A 17,166-nucleotide genomic window follows, 5' to 3' on the forward strand; every position below is an offset into this window, starting at 1 on the left:
GGGAAAGTTTAAGCCAGCAACATGCCTGTATCCAGCTGAAACTTGAGAGGATGGAGAAACTTTGCACACTGTGGCTTGGAGCCTCAGAAAAAAACCTTGCAGACTGGTGAGTGGTTTTAGTGCACGCTGGTTTATATTTCTTTTCAAAGGAAATAAATATTGCCAGTTTTGCCACTACAAAAAAGTTCTGGGAGTCCAAGACTACCACATTTGCCAAGTATAGCAAACCTCTTCTTTGAGACGGAAGACACTTTGCACCAGATATACTTGGAGCTGTGTCACTGCGATACTGATTCAAAGTCTTCATCTATTGTAGCAATTTCTTCTCCTTTAGCATATGTAACTTGTTACATTTTTATTAAGTGCCATTGCCAATCTGACTATACAGTGTGCTACTTGAAAATGTACTTTACATAGTAAAAAAATTACATAGTAACCATTTTTAAAGTTTCCAAAATCTACTTATCATGTGCCTAGATTAATATCTTTTGTAATTCTTACTAAGCAAATGAAAAAGCGTATTTTTTCCATCAGCAGTGAGATAAAGAATACATTAAAGGAACACATAGTTAGCTTGGCACTTTGTCAAGATATTTCTTCAGTGCTACTCACTCTAAAGAACTATTTCAGTCAAATTCTGTGTTACTAAATCAAGGAATGGTGAAAGTTTTCAGTAAGATTTTTCCAGAATATTGTCTATTCCTTCTTACCTGTGGGCAGTCTTTGATGTAGTGTCCCTTGTTAAAGCAGAGGTGGCACAGGTAGTTAGGAGGTGGCCTCTTGCTGGGTTTTCTGGCTTCTGAAGAAAGGGATAGGTCAGAGAAATGCTCGGTGAGAGAGCTTAACCCATCCACAATGTTGTTAAGAGAGCCATAAGGCGACGCACTCTTGTACAGACTGCTGCTCAGAGCCTGCATAAAAAAAGAAAAAAGTCACATGAAACACAGTACTGTATTAATGATTATTCTGAGACTGACATGAGTAAGGGAAGGATAAAAATAGCAGGAAAAATGTGTGGTTTTTTCATTAAGAACATGGCTGCATATTTGAGGAGAGCAATATACAGGTAATTAATAAAGAGGCTTCTTGAAGGCACTGCAATGGAGCTGTTCACCACACTGCTGAGAAAACTATTGAGCTTGTCATGGTTCACTTAGTCCAACCTTTCCACCAAGCAATGATTGTTTTCTTGTGTCTGATCATACCACAATTATGGTACAGTTACAATACGCAGGCAAAAAGCTGGAAGAACAACCCACAAAAGGGACAGAACTACTTACACAAAAAATACTGAAGTCAGGGAAATAAAAATAACACACCAAAAAAAAAGTAAAGTAATTTTTAATTTCCATTTTGGTTAATGAGACAGTCAACAGAGAGTCCCACATTCAAACAATAATAAGAAAAATTCAGATCTGTATCTGTCTTGGATTTTCTAAGGGGAAACCTGCTGTGATTTAAAGATTTCCTGATAAACAGTAAATACCTAGCTTTTGTACTTCACCTCAACAGAATCTTCACTCTCTCAATCTGCAAATCAAAATCAGGCACTCCTAAATTGCCATTCTGTAGTTTTGGAACAGCAGGGAATCCATACTCACCTAAAAAGTTAATCTCCCTAATGGAGATAACAAGGATTCACTCACTTTAATGTGTTAAGGCTCAAAAGAAACTGTGTAGTAGGAGTTCAAAAAGTAAATAATAGCTTAAAAAAAATAAACTGACATGGTAATGAATCACTGTAGATACAGCACCAACTATTGACAGTCCTCTCCACCCTGAAAAGATGGGATGCATTACACAGGGTGTTTTTACTTTATGTTAGGTCTGATACACCTTACAATACCGCGATGCTCATGTCATTCTCCTGGCATCAGAGAATTACTGCTGGCTTATGGGAAAGTGAGGTAAGAAGGCCTCTGTGGAGGCCTTGTTTTTCAGTACTATTAAATCCAAATATTTCAGTAGAGTACATATGTCATAAATATTTTTGTATGTTTATATATGCTATACATATATTGAAGACGTGCACTGAAATTGATTTAGAGAGTTTGTGAAATAAATCTGAAATTGGATTACATTTATCTCAGAGATGACAAGCATTCAGGATGTCTGCACAGTGAGTGCATTTTCTGGGTAGCAGTCACATATCAAAAGAATCATAGGGAAGCTCTAGGCACAATTACCTGGATGAGACGCATCTATCACTGAATCCCATTCCACTGCAGATGGTGTGTACTGTAAGTAAAAATTCATCCTAAATGTCAGGCCCCTGCCATACAGGTAATCTGCTTCACCCACCCTCACTATAGTGAAACACAATGTGCTGAGCTACACTGACCCCTCTTACAAAGCTGAAGCTGACGCACAGCAGCAGGAGCAATTCAAAGGGCCACAGAGTAGAGTCTGATCTCATGGGGTACTTCACACATGTCCTGGCACTGAAATGCCCATCATTTCACCCTCAGCACAGCATCGTTCTGTGCTGGTACAAGATGTTCTGGCTGCTGGGAGGAGAACCAGTCACTTCGTTTCAGGGCTTAAACCTGTACATTTTAAAAGGAGGAGCTATTTCAAAAACTAACAAAAGGTTTTAGCTGCTTTAGCCATCAAGCAACCAAAGATACCTCCAATGGTCACTGGAATTTATTTTATAGGATTTATTGGACACAACTGGAATGAGAAATTCTTGGCATCAAATTGTTAAAAGGAAGGGGAAGTGTTATGGATACCAAAATAGTATTAATTAAGGGTCCTCAAGAAGTTCTTGTCTCCCTATAAGACACTTTCTCTTACATACACTTGGAATAACAAAAAATCTTTCTTTTTAAGAGCCCCTCTTGCCAAGAGATTCTTAAAGTACTTCACATGCATTACAGTCATCAGGAACTTTGCAAATTCCGTATTATCTGATTTTCATAGAAGGGTGTATGAACACAGAATGTGTGAAATCCCAAATTCTTTACCCATTGCAGAAATCTGGAACACCTCCTGGGGATGCAGAATATAAAACTCCTGCCCATCAGGAGGCTGCTGTTTCTGCCTCCAGGGCCAACACAGTGACAAAACAAAACATACCTATCTGCTGCCTTCAGTGGTCTTTGAATTAGACATATGACTCACAGTGGTGACTATTTTATTTTCTACATATCCTTTATGCTGAGTTATTACTCCTATTATAAGGGAGCAATTTGGCACCACGACTGGTTATTACGTAGTTCACTCCTCCGCCAACCCTCCTTGGCACATTTCAGCTCAATACAGAACTGTAAAGGTTGCAATGACCACAGTTTTGCCCACTCCATCAGCAAATCCTTACAAACTTTTGTTTGTTTGAACCATGGCAGCCAGAAGCCTTGTCAAAGGCAGGATCCCATCAGACTCCAGACTGTACCAACAGCAGATCATTAACTCGAGCAGCCACCAACAGCTCTGTGGCCAAAGCACAACATATGGCTCTGAAAGTGGCCACCTGGTTCAGCTGGCAGGGCATTTGTGTGATATGAGCCGAAGCTGGACATGCCAAAACATCCAGTCTCATACACCACCATGCAACACTTCCCTATAATTATCTTGAGGGCCAGTGTTAAAAAAGGAAAAGACAAATATAACATCCCAGCAGATGAGAATAAAGGAGAAGACAGACATTGCTGATGTCACAGGTGCTTCAAAGAACAATGAATTCATTAAGGCAAATTCCTAGATGATCCCAAGATGCAGCCCATCCCTCCTGGTACAGAGTCAGGCAAACCGCTTCAGAAGTTCCCACCAGTCTGATCTGGGAAACTGTCTTAAATCAATTTAACTCTGAGTCAATGTGAAAAACACATCAATCTGCCACTTGAAAGTTGCTATAAAGAGCAGCAGAGCAAACGGTGCTACATCCTGTTGCTAGCTGTGGAAATATCCCGTTCTTCAGAAGGAGATGAGGAAAAAAGCCACTCCAGAAAGCCAAGTTATACAATAAGGGTGGTGATGGGAACGTTCATCCCAGCCCCTGGAATCAAATAGCAAAAGCCCAGGAACATGTAATGAATGTGATGAAAGCAAGTGGTGATTTAATCCATTTTGTCTTTGTAGAAGACAAGGGGTGAATGAATAGTGCTGAGATGCATAAACCAGGAGTTTTTTTTATTGTCAGGGGCACTTAACTGAGTAAATCAGCAATTCAACCCTTACTAAGAGTTTCCATTCCTGCAAAGGGGATATTTAATAAGAGTTTTGAACAAAAACTTTGAATTAAGTTCACATTCAAAGGGGATGTCCAGGGGATGATCAGTGTGACAGAGAGAATGTTGATGGTGTCAGGGAGATGACAGTAGAAAGGAAAATAGAGAGGAAGAGGGAAATGCATCCTGACTCATTTTGGTCTAGAGTACATTGGTACATATCTAGGAGGTGGCAAGGAGACTGCTACTCTGACGAATTCCACCAAAAGCCATGACTGTTTGTGTTCATAGTGTGCTACCAGCAAAGCCAACCTATTTCTCTGAGAAGCAGACAACAAATAATACCTTTCAAATGGAGTCTCATTTTGAGCTGTAACAGGACAGAATGAGTTGGCAGTGAAAGAGTTAGTGCTCTCAAGAAGCTAGAAGACCACACTGCATGTCCTAATTACAAGGTTCATCAGGCCAGCTGCAATGAATTCGGGATTTCCTTATCTTGCTGTACTGGGAGGATGGGGGACCTGGCAATAAAACTCAGAAACTGGCTTGGTGGGAAGTTTCAGCTGATAATGTAAGTTTGTTTGTTTGTTTGTTTTTTCTCCCTCTGAAACTTGTTGACTTAGCTGAATGTGAACCAAACTGAAAATCTGGTGGTGTACTTGCCAAAGGCAACCTCTCTGCTCAGTAGATTTTTAAACTGTATCTGTTGGTAGTGCTGGGAAGTAAGGCTTCCTTTGTTATCTGTTTGCTAAGTGTTTCCAGTTAAAGGGCACATAATCTGTAGGGCTGCAGTGTGGTCCTTTGTGAAAGAGGCAGCTATTGTCTTCTAGAGGTTGGTTACTCTGATCTCCAGTTGGGTAACATATGTGAGTGACTCAAGAGTTCCAGCATCTAACTCACCTCTGAGAAATTCCTGGTTAAGGGAAAGATCTGGCAAATGTTTTTGATTCCCTTGGCTGGTCCCTGCCTTTCAGAGACAGCTTTTGAGATTGCTATGCCAAGAAGTGAATAAGAAAAACACTGAAACAGAATTTATGTCTTCAGCTTCTTTTTTAGCAATGGTATAATGTTGAAAATAAAGGCAATGATACTGATACAAATATGCAATTAGCCATTTGAACAAACAGGTAGCAAGTCTTATTGCTCACTGGTATGACTACTGTTTTAGCTGTAAAGGTATTTCTTAATGGGAAGCAGAAAGCACAGATAGCATGATAGTACCTCAGTTACGACATTTAATTCTGCCCAAATGTGATAGGATTACCTGTCTTCCATAACAGCTGTATTAATAAGTGACAGCAACCTGTTAATGTGGGAATGCACCTTGTTATTAGGACTACAAAAGTGAAGAAGCAAAGCATTTAGGCATGGGACTGGAAATGTAGAGGTGTATCTGGAAAATTCAGTTTCTGCCCAGAGTTTAGTTTGTGGCTGCTGGATTCTTAAAGGGGTACAGATCCACCTGAAGCTAGAATGACCTGCGCTGGATGAAGTGGTTGATGTGCTGCATTTGGTCAGTACGTTTGTTTGGTGCTCTTACGGTTGTTCGGGATTTTTTTAATTTAAAAACTACACTTGGAAAAACCACTCCCCACTCTCCCACCCCTCCAAAAACAAAACAAACAAACAAAAAAACCCAAACCCAACCAAACAAAAAAGCCCATAACAAAAAAATTCTTGCCAATTAACAGCTGTTTAAAAGTATCTCTAAAGCACTTGTGAAAGAACCTGCTCAAACTACAAATTAGTATGATTTGTGCTAGGGGCTTTTTCCATGTTTGTTTTAATTGCACATACTGAAGTGAGGTTCTGCAGCATTTCAATATTACTATAATGTAGTCCAGTCATCGATTCTTCCACTACATGAAATATTCTGTAATTGAAAAGTGATGAGCAAAGAATTTTTGATGACCTATTTTTGCTTTAGTATGTTGCCAACATACTAAAGCAAACAAAAATAAAGCAGTCTTAGCTTCCAAAGTTAAGTTTAAGTCAGCAGGCACCATGGCTGTTTGTCGGCAAAAAAAGATGAGTTGCCTTATCATCAGTGTGGAAAAGGTAAGGTTCTCCTATACTGTAAATTATAAACATTCTTTAGTCTGTGAAACATGTATGATGGTATCCAGACTAGGAATGCTAATTATTAGCCCTGCACTGAAATGTCAAAAGGTGCTTAAGTTATCAGCTTGGATTTTAATGAAGATAAGAACTGAGTACATCCCCATGCTGTGCCATGGATAAAACTGTAGAATGGATGAGTCATTGCCCTCACTCAGTTGCTATTTTGATGTTGGAGCAGAGGGAAATCTGAAGCTACCCAAACAGTAATTCAGTGGCTTGTATGTGCTAATGTAAAAAACTTAACCTGAAGGCCCTATATCTGTCTTCTCTGCTAGTTCTATAAGGCTTGCTTGGGGATTTCTCTGTGGGGCCATGCACTGTGTGAAAGCACAACAGTTGCACCTGAAGATGATCATGTGTGGACGACAGCATTTCAAACTTGTGACTTTTCTTTGCTTCAGCTCTTTATAAGTGGACAAAACAGTTCCCTGGTTTTGTCCCCAAAGAAAACATCCAATGCAAAATCAAAGTTTATGGCCAACCCCAGAGGCTTCTGAAAATAGAGGGATTAAATGAAAATACTGTCATAAATTTAGTTGTCTTAATTTGAGCCAGAAGAAATAGAGAAGCTTAATTACCAAGACTGACCTCAAAAATCTCAAACTGCTCCTGTATGGCCTATGTCTGCTTTAGCTCTGATAAATTATAGAAAACTGTGTAAGAGTTTACTCAGTAACATTTTGTCATTGGACAACTGCAAGCAAAGCTCATCAATGAAGAAAATGTTTGCCTGGAGGACAAAAAAATGACTTGGGCTTCTCTTTCCTTCTGAAGTCGATGTTTAGTTAGCTGTCAAAAAATCTGGTCTTTGGGCTGACTTTAGTAAAATGTGAATTACTCAAATTCCTTATCTAAAACCACAGATAAATGCAGATTAGCCAAGTAAGCCTTAATTAATACAGTCTTGGCTAGTTACATTAGCCAAATATACATTAATTCATTCTTCTGTTGTTTTAGATAAATACATGCTTACATTAAACTGCTAACAATAATGCCTGCTTCTAAAGATTTTCAGATAGATGGCACTAGGACTTTCCTTTTGCAGAAAGAGTATCTTAAGGAGACGACTATGAATGAGGCATGACTTGCTAGTAGTAATGAAGCGAGACAATGGTAGAATGATGAAACTTTAATCCAGCAGATAGAGCTATCTATTCTAGAGCTGGCAGCTTGGCTTGTTGTGGTTTCTCAGGTTGTAGCTGCTCATCACTGCTGAGGCTCTGCAGAACAGCAAATGGGTACAACTTGTTCTGCTGTGCATGACTGGTGTACCTTCAACTCATGGCAAGGCTGAAAAGCAATGCATGCCTTGCTTTAAATCTGCTGTTCTTTAACATTTTGATCCAAAGCTTTCAATGAGTTTCACAGATCTTTAGATCTTAAAAAAAACGCTGCTCCCTGTCTGGTCTATGGTGGTGTATAAGTGCCAAAACACTGACAGTTAAGCAGCTGCTCAGTCACCACCTTCAGGCGTGCTGAAGCTCAGGTAGGCCTCTTAGCTCTCTGCTAGTAGTGTGATTCTCCGTATTTCAGCCTCAAGGGAAAGGTCTACTGTGGATGTCAGTGAAGAGACTTGTTTTACACAATGTACAGGACCTTGCAAAAAGCCTTTAATGGCAGGAAAGGAGAGGCTAGAGATTTTTCTCTGGTCAGTGGTGCAGAGTCTTGAAGGAACTTTCTAAATCTTGCACCAAGCTCTGCAGGGATCCTTTTCACCCACTGAATGCTGAACAACTGCCCACTTATGTTAAAGAGAAGCTCTAACACATGAGCACTATACTAGGGACAAGGGAGACCATTCACATTGCAAATTACTTTAACACATCCCCACAGGAGCTTTCATTCCTCAGCCTGTCCCTCCACTGCCTGCAGCTGAGTCTCCCCCAGGCTGCAGACCACCAACCTTCCTGACCTTTCCGAGAGGGCCGCAGGGAAGGCCTCCGCCAGACACCTCAGCCCCACTGCCCCCTCACGTTGTCAAGAAACAAGCCTATTTTGTGGATGTCAAGACAGGAGTGTCAGACGAGGTAGAGGCTATGAAGACTGTAGACCATAAAGTGAGGGGAGAAGCCAATGGACATGCTTTGACCCCTGCACTTTCTGTTAACATCTCTGTTTCCTGCAGGAAATCTTGTCTCAATCTGACCTGTAGTTTGAAAAACAAGAGTCGGGTTTCCTCTCATTTGGTGGGTCTTTTGACACTCCAAACATAAGAAAACTAACACCTGGAAATAGATTTATGCCTGTTTAAGACACACTTAGGAAAGCATTTACCTCCTGTGCAGCTCTTGTGTGATGAAAGGTTTTTCTAAGAAATGTCCATTTTGGGTTAAATAGAACTTTTAAGTCTGAGATGGTTTTGTTTATATCATTTACAATCAGTAATGCCTTGTTGGCACAGAAACCTCTGTGATGGCTGCCAAAGTTTAAAAGAGGCAAAGCTAAGGTCACTGTCAGAGGCAGAAACAATACATCATCTGCCTAGAATGGGCCCCTCGCAATGCGCTTAGGGCCTCAGTTCCTGCACTCATGGAAAGACAAAAACTTTTATTAAATTGAATATAGTGAGGAAAATAAATTATTTCCAAGTATTAAATGACAGGCTGGAATTTCATTTTGTGGCTCCAGCTTTTATATAGTTTTATCTGCATTTATATCCACCTTCTTAATCAGTTGTAATACAGCACAGCTCAAAGTGTGATCTGAGCAAGTAAACCTCAAACTTCACATTCTGCTTAAGGTAAATTAAAAAATAATAATTGAGTAATCTGGTTTCCAAGTAGATTTAAGGACTTGGGTTTTTTTCCCAGGTTGGCTCTGTTAAAGGAAATTAATCTATTATTCTATTAATTTCAATTTGTTGGTGAAAGATGGTTATAAGAACACATCTGTATTTCAAGGACCACTGGTGCTCAAACCCTCTTAAGAGCTCTTGCTAATCCCTCATTTTCAGGATGCAATGACTGTACAATAGTTCCTTTGCTTTCCATTGAGCCACAGGTATCCTCAGTCTAACAAATACAACAAATAGTTGCCTAGCAGGCTGGCTTAGTGAGAAGAAATATAGGCTCCAGCTCCCCTGTTACAATCTCATCCAAGTTTAGAAACCTGGAACCCCTGAGTTGGCAAGAGAAACCTATGGAACCACGATGATCCCTTTAAAATGTTTGCTTGGCTGGAAGTTAGCTGGATGAGATGTAAATATAGATTTCCAGGTTTCTGATATCCTTTTAGGGTATTGCACTTGTGTTCATTCAAAAGAGACACCATGTGCAGAGAGTAGGTGTGGGTGGTCGTTTAATACAGCAGGAACATATTTCTGCTTTGGATATGAGAACAAGAGCTCTGGACCATGAGGGCATTTGCTGATCTTCAAATTAAAACTGTAGAAATACAAAATGTATCTCTTGAGAGAGGTTTTGGAAGATGACGCAGTAGCTCTGATATCAGTAGCAGCTGAAAGGGCTAAGAAAAGGGGCCTACAAGAGGCTCCTTAAAATTTCTCTTAGTCAAAGTACTGGACTTGTTAGTATTTGCTTACACCAAAACACATGACAGAAAGTTATGGGCTAGGCTTGTGATATATTAAAACTTAAAAACTACCAAAACTCCCAACAGCTGCACTGGCCTGGCTAGACAATGAGGGACATGGACAGAGCCCAGGCCTCATAACCCTGCATTTATTTGGCTTTCCTCAAGTGAATCTGTCTATAATTTTAGGTTCTACTTTTAGTAGATAACAGATTGTTTTTAATGTTTCTGAGAATAAAAAGTGACCTGCAGGAAAAAAGAAGTGACCTAAGTCATGACACTTATGAAATACTGTCTGTCTGAATTATGTCAACATTACTGTAAGATTTGAATAGCTTTGTAAAACTTAATCAGTTCCTTTGATCCATGATAACTTCTCTGGAACCCAGACAGAAACTGAAGTAAATGGCCATGAAGTAGAGTTATATTGTTCCAATTTAATTTAATCATTTCACTGTGGCTTTCTAAAAGAGGAAGAAGAGCAATTCAGGAGAGTGGCAAAATGGGCATCAGGCTGCTGGCAATTTTCCTAGGGAAAAGAAACCGACGAGAGGTACAAATATTAACCATTTCACAAAAACAGTTTCATAAAACCATTCAGAAGCTTTAAGGTGATATCCAGTATCACTTTTTAGGCAGCATTTATATCTATACATCTAGTTTTAATAGCAGAATACCTCTGGTTTTGTTTCTACGCAAATACGTATTATCAGTATTGTATGATTTAGCTTTTTAATATCTGTGCCTGGGCCTTTCTGAAACTGCACTGTGTCACTGTTTTTTATGCTTCTTAAAGTAGCATGAAAAAGATTTAAATATTTAAATATGTGATCTTTTCTTCTAATATTTTATTACCAAAGTAACAGGACCATTGCTAAAAGTTGTTTGCTATCTGTTCCATACAACTCCACAAAATCTCCCAACCAACCAACAGGAAAAAAAGGAAAAAAAAATAAAAAAGAAAACAAAACAAAACAGGAGATGGGGTCAGCTTTTGGATAAAAACAATTTTGTACACCTTTTGGTTATCTAGTCATTCCATACACTTCATAAATGAATATATTTGTTCAAGTTAGACATGATTGCCTGATTATTTGTGCACTTCACTGGAGAAGTATCATCCTTTTCTACTCTAAATAACTGAGTCTGTGTCTGCAGAGCAGAAGATGAGGGGATGAAAAACCATTACCCAACACGCAGTTACATCACCCCTTTGTTTGGGTGCCTTGGGATGGAAGATACTGTAAACGTGTAAAATAACTGTAACTGAAAGCTGTGTGTATAACATAGAATTGTAACAAGAATTCTACATGCTTTTCTCCCCAATTATGGGTTGAGGTTTTTATCTCTGTATTGCTTGATAAGTTTTTTGAGATATGGATGTATTTGTGAGACAGAAAGTGAATGTCAATGCTCCTCTCGATGAGGATTTGTGATCCCAAGTGATTTAAAAGAGTTGGCAATAATTTTCAACTAATCAGGAAGAATACATATAATTGGTCTATCTTCTTTTATAGCTTCTGTGTGCTTTTTTTTTTTTTTTTGGTACTATCAAAAAGAAATCAATGGTAAAGCAGAAAGCCCATATCCCTCTTCTGGAAGAGATATGGTTTAGGTTCAGCAATCAATATTTTAACTCTTGCCAGCTTTCCAAACATGGTTCAGCCTTTGATGTGATACTAAGTTACTAAGTAACTGCAGAATACTATGGTGGATAATACTTCCTTACAGTGAACTAAAGCCCATCTGTAAATCATGTTTGAACCACTTAAAGCTAAAGGTAGCACAGGTATGCTGCAGAGCTGCAGCAGCAGCATTTGCTTGAGGTGTGGGGAGGGTAAGGAAGCAACAGAAGAGGCTCTGGCTGTTGGAGTCACTTCAACACATCTTCACTTCTTCCTTCTGGGAGCTTTCTGCTGTCCTTACTCAGGTAAGGAAGCCTGAGTAAAAGCAACATAACTGTATTTAGAGTACTTGCTTAAGTGAACCAATTTTGGCTCTTGTGTATTCCCTTCTGCAATCAAACCACTACTAGGTAATTCAGCCTCAGTGTGAGGAAGGGTATCTACCATATGCAGTATAGTGCACTTAAAAAAAAAAAAATCAGTCCTGGAGAGTAGAGACGGCTAAAGCCATACTTAAGAGATACAGATGGAAGAGAGTGATTTGTATGACAGCTTGAGTTTTCCACTTCTTATACAAAATATAGATCTTATTTTCAGACTTCACTCCTTGTAGTACATTCATGTATGTTTTCTTTTTTCTTCCCTGGCAAAAGAGGGTGTTTTCCAAAGACAAGAAGTAGCAAAGCAGGAGGATACAGCTGCAGAAATAAGAACAGGGAGCAAAAAAGAACGCTTCTGGACTTAAAAACCTAGTATTTTGCACTTTAATGCACGCATCCAACTGGAATTGGAAACAGAGCAGTTGTTAGGTCAAATACCTCTAACAGAATATGAGACTTTGAGTCCAGAATAGAGAGTGGGCTGTGAAAGCTGCACTTCATGTGCTGAGGCAATATCACCAAAAGGGCTCTAGAGCTGGCTGTGTGGGAGGACAGAGGAGGCTGATGCTGCCAAGATCCCCAAATGCATATTGTCTTCTGACTAACAGAGATTCAGCTCCTTGGAACCTCTTACAAGGACCAATTCAAGAACTAACATTTGACTTCTTGAAAAGCAGTCTGAAAGGAGCTGACTGGCACTTTAAGTAGCCACAAAATATCTGTAATGTACAGTCATCCTAAGGCAGAGATCTGCAAGTTCCCCCAAAACGGGAACTGTTGAGCTATAACCTTTTCAATACAGTTTGTAGAAGGTTAAGGGCACTGATGTGTTAGTGCTTACATGTAGAACAGTGAGAAAAATGAAGATAAATAAATCTAATCATAATCACTGTTATTAAAGGATGCCTTCATGTACTGGAGGCAACCAGTATGCTGCACTATTATGATTCCAATAACTACATTTAAAGAAAAGGAGATAAAACTGTGGTTGTTTAGTCTGCAAGTGAGAAGTCCTGAATGCAGTGCTGAGCACATTAAGCACTTGGATCAGAAATATGCTCTGTGTTAGAACAGCTAATAATATTCCATAAAATGAAGGGATTCAGAAACATTTTAGAGCATATGGCAACTTCTGCTAGTCCACCTCTTTGTATTTTCCCGAGGACCGTACTTGTTGTGAGCAGTCTCTTACAAGGTTTTGTTCTCTTTTTTTTTTTTAATCTTTTATTCATGGCTGTTCTTACAGATATGACACTTAATTTAGTGGGTCAACCCCTGTATTCTTCTGATACTAGGAGAATGGTGAAACATTTTTCAAGCTTATCCTCCAAATTAATTCATCTAGGCTAAAGAACAGATCTTTCTTCATCAAGTATCAGGCTAGTGTGTATTCCTTCAATTCTACGAAGGACAGATAGAAAACAAGTTTGTCTAAAATAAAATGTGTTTTTTGCAGGAGCACCAACTTCCTTCCATACATTTTTCTGTTCTCATCAGTGTTTCATGGGATTTCTGTTTTTTGTTGTTAATATATGAATGTCACTCATATTAACTTTATATCTTTGGGAAGCTGCCTGATAAGCAGTATCTATCCCAGTGCTGCAGGCCTGCTTCTGTTCCACAGGGGTTTGAGTGTTATTTTCCACAGTACACTCTAAATATTTTTAATTCCCTAGATTTTCCTGTCCAAGTGAGTTATCTGCACCTTACTGTAACAAACTGAACTAGCTCAGGTTCTCTCATTCCCAGTTAGTTCTCTTCTTGCCTATGAAGAGTGGATCTGGAAGTCCTTGAGTCACAAACATGCGCTACTTTTTGAAAAGAGTGATTATTTTCTAATCTACTATATGCAGATATTTGTGCTTAAATAAGACCTGGTTTAGATCCAGAAAGTGGCTGCCATAGAGTTTTCTAGAAGGAATTCCCCTCTTGAAAGACACACTGAGTATTGCATATGGGCAAAGAATTCATTGGGACACTGACTCCTTGTCATGTGTAAATATTGGCTCGTGCCAGAATTTAGCACTCTAGCATCAAAGAAACAAGTTTGATTATTATAACATGATAATTCCTAGTTATCAGTTGCTGTCTTTTCTTGACCGAAGTCAGCATTGATCTGGTAGGATGCCTACTGTCAGTACAGAAAAATACCATACGGGTCTCTTACAACCTTTTTCTAGGTTTCTCAATTATACCGATGACACAAAACCACAGTTACCTGGCTGTGTCTCAAACACATTAAATCCCATGTACCCAGCCTCACAACAAAACCTCAAAATACTTGGCTCTGATGGATGGTGTTATAATGAGGGTGGAGTTCAGTTCAATAGCCAATTTAATGCATCTTAATGTCCTAACATGCTTTTGTTTCATATCTAGGACAATAAATGCTGCAGTAAAGTTTTATTTAAAGCAGGTCTGTTTTGCAAAATGAGTCTTGCACATGGAACAAAACACTCATTGTCGCTTTACTGTTTAAACCTTTATTACTGCTTTTTTTTTCCTGGTACAATGGGCTTTTATGCACCAAAGAGCTGTGTTCATCATGTTTATTTAGAAGGCATCCATTGTAGTGGAAAAAGTCTGGAGGACAAAAATCTTGGTGAAGTGCAAGACTACTCTGTGGGTGCTGGCACTTTTATTTTTTTCTGGCCAGTTCCTTTGGTCAGCATGCAAGTCACATACACAGTCACTGCCATGCAGACTTGCAAACCCTGTATAATAGCAACTTTTCACAAATGCTGTCTCTTATTCCAAGCATTCATCTCCAGAAATTTTCAATTGCAAGGCAATGTGCAGGATGCGTGACTATTTTACACCCTATGATCCCATGGTTTCTCAATCTGTTGCTATTTTGGCCCCTCATTAGGTCACTTTCCAAATATTGTGTACAGCTATGTGTCAATCATTGTCACAGCTCGGCTCCAGGCTAAGCCAACCCAGGACAAAACTGGGAGGAAAAAAATGCCAACTAAAGCAAACGCTGTGTAGAAAACAGTCAACAGTTTAACTGTGGAAAGCTATGTGTCGTTCCAAAGATAGCATAAGCCCACTTGATGTAAAAGCAGCATACAGTACTAATGCTCCCCAAAATAATTTAACACAGTTGAAATACGCAGTGTATACCAAATGGCATCTGCAAATAAACAATGTTAGAATCTCAAGAATTAAGAGCATAACATTGTAGGAAACTCCTGGAGGATTCCTGCCAAAAGAGCAGACTAGTTTCCCATTTCTGGAAAGAATGGAGCACCTACCCTATTGACAGAACTTTTTTTGAGTGCCACTATCTCTAACACCTTCTAAACCTTTGAATGAAAGCTGCTGTACAAGCAGGCAGCATTAGCCTAGGGAACCAAAGTGTTCTCTACTTTCTCTGTGGTATATCCAGCAAAGCAGATGCATTCCCATGCCAGATGAGATGGCTGTGCCCTCTTCCCAGGCTACCCTGTATTAACATGTAGTTCAGGTAAAGATAGGAAATATAGAAGTCTCTCTATGTCTACATTGACATAGTCAATGCTATTGCTGTCATAGGCTGGAAAATGAACTGGAACAAACTAACATGCTCGATCTTTTAAAAATAATAAAATATCTGTATAGAATTAAATGGCTCCTTATTTCCTGAACAGTGAATGCTCTAGGCTTTCTACAGAGCTGGCATTCTCAGTTGTTATTCATGGCTCTCAGGAAACTGTAACGAGGTTAAAAAGAGCAGAATAAAGTTGCATGCATACAGCTCATGGATGACAGGAATCCATGCAGAAATGCAGCTAGGGTGACTGCTGGGATCCAGAAAGTGCAGAGAGGGGGGGGCTATGAAGAGACTGACTGCTTGGAGCTGGGACTGAAGCAAGGGCCTAGGGAAGGCTCAGCTTAATGGGGAAATGATTTTCCAGAAAAAAAAGGAGAAAACAGCTCAGGGGGAGGGCGGCTGTGGAAAGAAATGTGAGCCAAGTGGAGAGAGAGAGAGAGTGTGACAACAGGATTAGCTCCTACTTGCAAACAGAAAATGAACTTGGGGAGGACTTGAAGGAAAACTGTTTATCAGAGGCCGTTTCAAAGGCTTCCTGGATGCAGCCTCCATTTACTTGTTTCCTCCTTTTTCTCCCAAGAAGAAAAAGGTCCGCTGTGAGCAGAATGTATCCCAACTTGAACAGAGACCTGAGCAGAGTCCCAGTCTGGAGAGAGTCCATGTAGGCCAAACCCCTGGAGTCTTGTCACTACCTGGGCACCACAAAGCTTGTAAGCCAAGCAGAAAGGGGCAAAATCTACAATTCGTAATCAACAGGTAGGTAGCTGGAAGTTTAAATTACACTGCTTGTTACCGCTTTCCCAAAATCAATATGCTTGTTAAGTCTGCATGTTTTTAAACTGGGTGTGTTATGTTGTGCTTAATAAGGCTGGGTACATCAGACTAAATGGATTTTGAATTATATAGTTTCAAAAATAGTGCTTCTTTTGAGACTGGATGAGCTTTGTGAAATTCATAAGTAAGAAAGAATTTCTAATTAAGGAAAAAAGAATGTGTATATATAACTCTAGCTGTTAACAGTTAAAGACCTATAACACCATAACGGAATTTGATTTGGTTTTAATTAACAACTCTGTATCTTTGATGACAGAACAGAAACGTGTATTTTCCCTGAGAACAGTTTTTAAACCTATGCTTTAACTTAAATGGCACAGGGAGGACTCCGAAATGCCATTCCGTGGGAACTGCCAGAGTGGGTTGGGTGCATAGTCCATCTAACCCTCATCAAACAGAGCCGCTGTTGAATGTCTGTGGCAAGAGCTCCATGATGGGGAGTAACACTGTTGGATCTTTCCTGGAGTGGCTGTGAACTGCGCTGTGTGAGGTGCCACCTTGCAGTTACTCCACACATGTGGAGTCCCTCCAATGCAGAAGTGCTTGACCTCAACAACTTCCTGTGACAGGGAGTTCCACAGTGAATTGTCTTTGTGTACCCAAGTTTTTTAGCTTCTTCTCTTCGGTTCCATTTAGTCTTGTTCTTGTGTTACGAAACACGTGCAAAACTTTTTTTTTCCACTGTGTTTTTGTCACATTACTGTTTATATCTCTTCCTTTCAAATAACGCCAGGCTCTGAGCTCTTTTAAACTATATGTATTCTTTATATCAAGCTTTTAAAATAACGCTTTAAAAAAGGTGGGGGAGGGGGATCTTTGCAGATTATTACGGTTTTAGCGCTTTTTGTATGTCCCGTCCTCCCCGTACCCCTGGCAGCGTTCCGACCGCGGGACAGAAAGCGGTGTAACCATTTACCAGACTGTCAACACAGGCGGCGGGAGGAGGTGGCAGCCGCGGGCTGCTTCGCCAA

At 39.7% G+C, this 17,166-nt stretch overlaps 1 protein-coding gene across 1 annotated transcript in view; it reads right to left on the reverse strand.

Moving 5' to 3' along the window:
• ZCCHC24 (zinc finger, CCHC domain containing 24) overlaps positions 1-911 on the reverse strand; it is a gene marked incomplete at its 5' end in the record, with an annotated part of 91,352 nt that extends 90,441 nt beyond the window's left edge. Inside the window, one exon of the mRNA XM_010182019.1 lies at positions 711-911. Coding sequence (XP_010180321.1) covers positions 711-911 — 201 coding nt within the window. The remainder of the gene's footprint in view (positions 1-710) is intronic.
• Between the last annotated feature and the right edge of the window lie 16,255 nt (positions 912-17,166).

Source organism: Mesitornis unicolor, unplaced genomic scaffold, assembly GCF_000695765.1.
Source record: "Mesitornis unicolor isolate BGI_N332 unplaced genomic scaffold, ASM69576v1 scaffold29343, whole genome shotgun sequence".
NCBI classification, from domain to species: domain Eukaryota; kingdom Metazoa; phylum Chordata; class Aves; order Mesitornithiformes; family Mesitornithidae; genus Mesitornis; species Mesitornis unicolor.